Below are 5985 nucleotides of genomic sequence, written 5' to 3' on the forward strand. Positions count from 1 at the left end.
TCTAACCAAGTTACTGGATACCCACCATTTTACAGTGGTGCCTCGCAAGACGAAAATAATCCGTTCCGCGAGTCTCTTCGTCTAGCAGTTTTTTCGTCTTGCGAAGCAACCCCATTAGCGGCTAAGCGGATTAGCGCTATTAGCGGTTTAGCGGCTTAGCGGCTATTAAAGGCTTAGTGGCTAAAAGGCTATTGCGTGTTGAGTCCCACAGTGCCACCCCAAAAAATTCACACTTCACACTTAATTTTTTGTTTAAGGTTTTTGGCATAATTTTGGCCACAACTTTATTCAATACAAAAATGGTGAGTGGTTGCTTAGGCATTGGTTCGACTATCTGTCCTTGCCCCCAAAGGACAGCGCTGCCACTTCCGGACCCCACCGGAAGCCAGCGTGGGAAACAAGTATTGGGTGAGAAATGAGGCTGGGAATCAATCCAACACTTCTCACCCTCATGTTCCGGTGGGGCTTGCACGGCCCAAGCCCGGCTCCACGGACAGGACGAAAGAATGGCAAGCCCCTGGATTCCTTTAACGGAATTCCCTTTTCCGCATCATTTGGAGGGGTAGGCACTTACCCCTCCAAGAACCAATTAACCAATGCCTAACCGCCATGGAGCCCTCAGCTCCCGCCAAACCACTCACAGACCCAGCCAAGCCCTCAGCTTGGCCACCACCGCACCTATCCATGCCTCATTACCCGAAGCAGAAAGGTGCACGCCATCAGCTCGAAAAAAGGATGGCTCCTGAGAGGAAATTTCTGGATGAAAAATCACATCTCCGCCCATCTCCAAAATCCTCAGCGACACTGCGGAGTTAATACGCCTTCTAACTCTCTCAGTGGCGGCTGGGCAGTGACTGCCCCGCCAAGCACGCCGCTGCAGCCACCTTGACCAAAATAATTTAGCTGTCGGCACCAATGCCCGCAGCTCCTCCAAGTCCGCCAAAATTGCAGCACGCAGGGAAAAACAGTCCGAAAAAACCAGGTCGTTCTCGCCCAGCTGCACCACAATGGCCGATGGGGGTCCTTCCAACTGCAACTGCCTCCGAATCATAGGCAGCAGCTCCGCCCATCTCATTCCCCTTCTGGACAGCCAGGATAACTGAACATGCCGAGGGAGGCCGAGACCTGGACCCAGTCCCGACTGCCGTGCTGCAACACAAGCCCAGTGGACGATGCTATGTCCCACCAGCCATATGCGGACCCCCGCAGGACCTGAGATGGATAGACAAAACAATATCAGTAACCGTGCTAACGAACATAACCCTTGAACACATCCGATTTCCATCGACCCAGCTCCTTTATTCTGGCTGCTGACAATCCCCAGTGTGCTGCTGTTGTGGCAGCCCCGATCCTGAACGAGTGGGGAGCAAAATCCGCTGCTACACCTCCACTCGCCAAGATCGCCTTTCGCATCACCTTCGCAAATTGTTGTCTAGAAAGGGGTGACCCATCCTCATGCTTAAACAAAGGCCCATCGCCCTGGGTGCGCAAAGCAAGGTACCTCCTAACGTCTTTTACGGGGCAGGGGCCCATTCTACCCGTGGCCGGGAGGCGAAGGAGGGCCCCCTTGCCCCTCTGATCGGTCTTAGAACTTCTTATCGTGATTCGAAGTTCCACCGGGGACAACTGCACATCCTGTAACAACAGACCCCGAGGATGTGCCGTCTCACGATTTTCTACCACTAATTCACCCACTCTCAGGGCCCCAAAAAAGGCGACCGAGAAGGCAGCTGAGAACAGGCGAGCCTCATACCCCGACCAGCACACCACCCGCAGCTTTTTGCGAATTTTACATAACATGTCAAATGTTATGGGTTGCCTATTTGTTGGTCGGGAAGGGGAGAGTCTACTCCATCCTTCTAAAGCCTTGCGTACTAAGAATTTCGAGCAGGGATCCTTATCAAAAAATACCTTGCAGAAAAATGCTATGGCGGCAGCTTGCACTCTAATCGTTCTAGCCGCCCTGCCCAAATGAAATAAATGTGCTAAATACTGTAGCACTTGTGATGATGTGGGCGGGAGCCCCCTCACTTCGCGGGCAGACTGCCGCCAAAATGCTACAAAATCATCCCAAACTTTCGTGTATGATTTTAGGGTAGAAGGGGAGACCGAAGCCGCTACTCCCTGTAAAACTAATTGCTGCCAAGGTTCCAAAGATGATCCGGGAAATATTCCGGACGTAACCGAGCTTCTGGAACCAGGAGTCTGAACCGCTCCATCTGAAAACGGGACAGAGCATCAGCAATTTCGTTAGACACCCCAGGGATAAAGCGAGCTGAAAAAACTATGTTATAACGCAAACAATGTAAAACAAAAACTCGCAAGAGGGCCGACACCCTGGGGGAACGTGACGACAGCTTGGCCAGCACTGACACCACTGCTTGGTTGTCAGTCCAGAAGCAGACACGACAGTCCCTGAACTCCTCGACCCACAAATGCACTGCCACTGCAATGGGAAAGAACTCAAGAAAAGTTAGGTCCCGCGTAATCTCTCCTCCTGCCCATTCTGCCGGCCAACGTTCCGCACACCAGCGACCCTTCCAGTATAATCCAAAGCCTAGCGACCCAGCAGTGTCTGACTGCACCTGGAAGTCGTTATGCAAGTTCAAAGTATCCTGCCATAACGAGACCCCATTGAAGTCTGCCAGGAATTCCAACCAAATGGACAGGTCTATTTTTACCTCCTTGGATAGGCGCACCCGATGATGCGGGGCCTTCAACCCCGCCGTGAGCCTGGCCAAACGAGAACAAAAGGGGCGCCCCGGCGCCACCACTTTACACGCGAAATTCAAGTGTCCCAAAAGCGATTGTAGCTGCCTAAGGGACACTTTCCTCAACGGGAGTAATTCCTCTATCACCTTCTTCAAGGCTACCAGCTTGTCTCTTGGCAAGCTGGAAGTTTGAGAGACAGTGTCCAGAAGGATACCCAGGTAAGTAAGCCGAGTCGAAGGACCCTCAGTCTTGTCTGCGGCCAGAGGAACCCCCAACTCCTGGGTGAGGTCGGCGAAAGCGCGGAGGAGTACGGAACACTCCCCCGTATCACACGCCGAGGCCAATAGAAAATCATCCAAATAATGAGTGACTCCGCTCAAACCAGTTTTTTCTTTGAGGGCCCACTCCAAAAAGGTACTAAAAGATTCAAAAGCTGCGCAGGCAATCGAACAACCCATAGGCATAGCTTTATCGAAATAATACTTGCCCTCAAACTGAAAACCTAACAACCAAAAATCTTCCGGGTGAACTGGCAACAAGCGAAATGCCGACTCAATGTCGCATTTAGCCAATAAGGCAGCAGGACCAAATTTTCTAATCATCTTGATCGCTTGATCAAGAGATGCGTATTTTACGGAGCAGAGCTCCGGAGGAATCGCATCATTGACTGACGTGCCCGCGGGGTGCGACAGGTTATGAATTAAACGAAATTCACCCGGCGCTTTCTTCGGCACGATACCCAATGGGGATACATGCAAGTTGTGAAAAGGGGGGGTGTCAAAAGGACCGGCCATGCGCTGCAAGGCCACTTCCTTTGCTATCTTCTTGCGAGCCACCTGAGGTAGCTCACGAACTGATTTTTGGTTAGCAGGATTCCGTGCTACGGGAGTCACAGCCACTGGAATCCGAAAACCTAGGGAAAAACCATTATCCAAATAAGCTGCAGCGTCCCTGTTGGGATAAGACTGCAACCACAAGTGCAATATCTGCTGGCGGACAGGAGTATAGGCTAACGAAATCAGCATGTTATTTTCCCGTTCCTGCAGCTGCGGAGGGGGTTGCGGGCTTGGGGGCCTGTTGGGAACCCCCTCTGCCCCCACGAAAGGGCCTCCGGCCAGCATAACAAGAGGAAGCGGGATGAAGTCCATTGCACCTCTCACACATGTGTGCAAATTTGCACCCCGGACGCTGACAGGAGCCCTTGTTGAAGTCCCAGCAGAGTAAGCGACGCCCGGCTCTCGTAGTCCCCGACCTAACCTTCTGCTGTTCCGGCTGCTTTTTCTCGATGCGCGGAGCCACGTAGGTGGTCCACACGTCAAGGTCTTTGCGATCCCACCGGGCGGATGGAATCCTGGCCGCACGGCGCCTAAAATTCTCATCGTACTTTATGGCAGCTTTTTCTCCAGCACTGGTGAATGCCGTACGAACAATGGACTGATAAACCACTAAATGCAGAGCCCTCCGGGGGTACGCCGCAACAACAACCCCAGCAAAAACCTGGAAACAATCAAGCCAGAGCTCGAAAGTTCTGTCTGAAGTGGGGGCACCCTGACGTCTCTTGGCCAAGCTACCCTTCTCCTGATCCTCTGAAGGGGGCGCCAACTTAAACATATCCACGTAACGACCATTCAATATTCTGGACCTCAGTTTTGACGGCAGATGCGAACCAGGGATGACATCCCTCGCAGAATTGGTAGACACCTTAACGTCAGGTGTCAAAACGCCATCCCTACACTCCTGAACGGCACCATATCTGGCCCGATGTGAATTGGACCTACGCTCCCAAGCCCACCTAGGAAGCCCAGAAGCCGCCTCGCCAAAACCCCAATAAAGTTCCAGGGACTTACCGGTCTCATCATCGGAACTAGAAGATGACGTACCGGTATAAGAAGTAGAAGAGTCATCCCTCCTTCGCTTAGCACGCCTCCGAGAAGATTTTCTACGGCGACGCTTTCCGCCCGAAGACTTCCTGGCCGGAACTGGTAAGCTGTCCTCGGCAGAAGACTCAGAATCACCATTCGGCCGTGAAGGACCTGGGGCTGGCGAGGAAGAAACAACACGTGAGCGGCCCGAGGCAGCCGGGGCCTCTACCGAAGGCGTCACGTTCCCTCCCCGACGGGAGGAAGGCCGCGAAGGGGCCCTCCCTCTAGGAGCTCTCCGGGAGGAAATGCGCGACCTCCGCCCCCGCCCATGAACAACAGGTAAGTATTGGGACTGGGTTAACTGGGCATCGTTAACCCCTCCTTCAGCCGATAATTCTTCTCTCCCGTCCTCGCTAGAGGAAGACACACTTGGAGACGACGCCCTCGCTGGGCGAGGCGGCCCTGCAGACGTGGAAGGCTGACTGGAACATTGTTGAAGAAAATCGTCCATTTGTGCCGCAAAACGCGACAGGGCTGCAGGATCTCCGGCCATGCTGGCCACCAGGGACTGCACCCGCCCCACTGGCTGAGTTGAAGCCGGCGAGCGAAGCGCCTGAGATGGGCCTCTAATAGGCCGTTTTGCAGAAGAAGACGAGCCAGGGCGGGCTGAGTCCTTCTTTGGAGCCATACCTGCTAGAATGGAGACAATTAAAGACAAAGTAAATTTTCTAGAAATAAATATACTAAGGCAATACTATAGTACTGTGGCGGATGATTGTCAATAACCGCCAATCACCTAGCCACCCAGCAGTACCGTCGTACTGGCTTCCACAACAACAGATTCAATTTAGTTAGCAAAAAAAAAAAAAAAAAAATTATATATATATATATAATTTATATATATATATATCTATATATATGTATATATATATATATGTAATAAAATAAAAGGAAGGTGCAATGCCCGGATCAAGCAGCAGGTGGCGCTAGATAAGCCTAGCAACTTAACCAGGAGGCTGCAATACCAACTGGGCCACTGGGGGAGCTCGTGAGCCAAACCACTGTAATTGCTCTCCCCAGCCACTAGAGGGCCGCCAGTCAATTCACGTATACAGACGCTTGACGTGCGTCTGAGAATCAGCGCTCGAAGACTTCCTGCAGCAGAGCGAGCCGCGGCCTAGCAGGCCGGCAGGGAGACCTTCGCAGACCGGCAGAACAGGTAGGCCGGTTGCGGTGCTCCAGGGGAGTGGGGGAGGCGGGAAAGGACCCAGCCGCACTCCGCTGCTGCGGAGGCCGCGGCCCCAAGCCGTGGGGGGGGGGACAACAGGGAAAAGAAGCCTGGCCGCGCTCCGCCGCCGCGGAGGCCGCGGCCCTGAACCTTGGGGGGGGGTGAGGGGAAACGGGAGGGCCC

At 53.2% G+C, this 5985-nt stretch overlaps 1 protein-coding gene across 1 annotated transcript; it reads right to left on the reverse strand.

Annotated features, from left to right (window-relative positions):
* Positions 1-204: 204 nt before the first annotated feature.
* Positions 205-5262, reverse strand: LOC144328918 (uncharacterized). Its single transcript, XM_077934580.1, has 2 exons — positions 4593-5262; positions 205-1212 (listed from the first exon to the last, which is right to left on the reverse strand). Exons 1-2 carry the CDS (start codon positions 5260-5262, stop codon positions 638-640), a joined length of 1245 nt encoding a protein of 414 aa, XP_077790706.1. The 3' UTR covers positions 205-637.
* Positions 5263-5985: the final 723 nt, after the last annotated feature.

Source organism: Podarcis muralis, chromosome 9 (assembly GCF_964188315.1).
Source record: "Podarcis muralis chromosome 9, rPodMur119.hap1.1, whole genome shotgun sequence".
Lineage (NCBI taxonomy): Eukaryota > Metazoa > Chordata > Lepidosauria > Squamata > Lacertidae > Podarcis > Podarcis muralis.

Bases quoted from the DNA above. Each gene is read 5' to 3' on its own strand.
- LOC144328918 (XM_077934580.1), bottom strand. From the start codon at position 5,262: ATGGCTCCAAAGAAGGACTCAGCCCGCCCTGGCTCGTCTTCTTCTGCA. The intron at 1,213-4,592 runs GTACGTCATCTT...TATCCATCTCAG, and splicing joins CTCTTCTACTTCTTATACCG to GTCCTGCGGGGGTCCGCATA.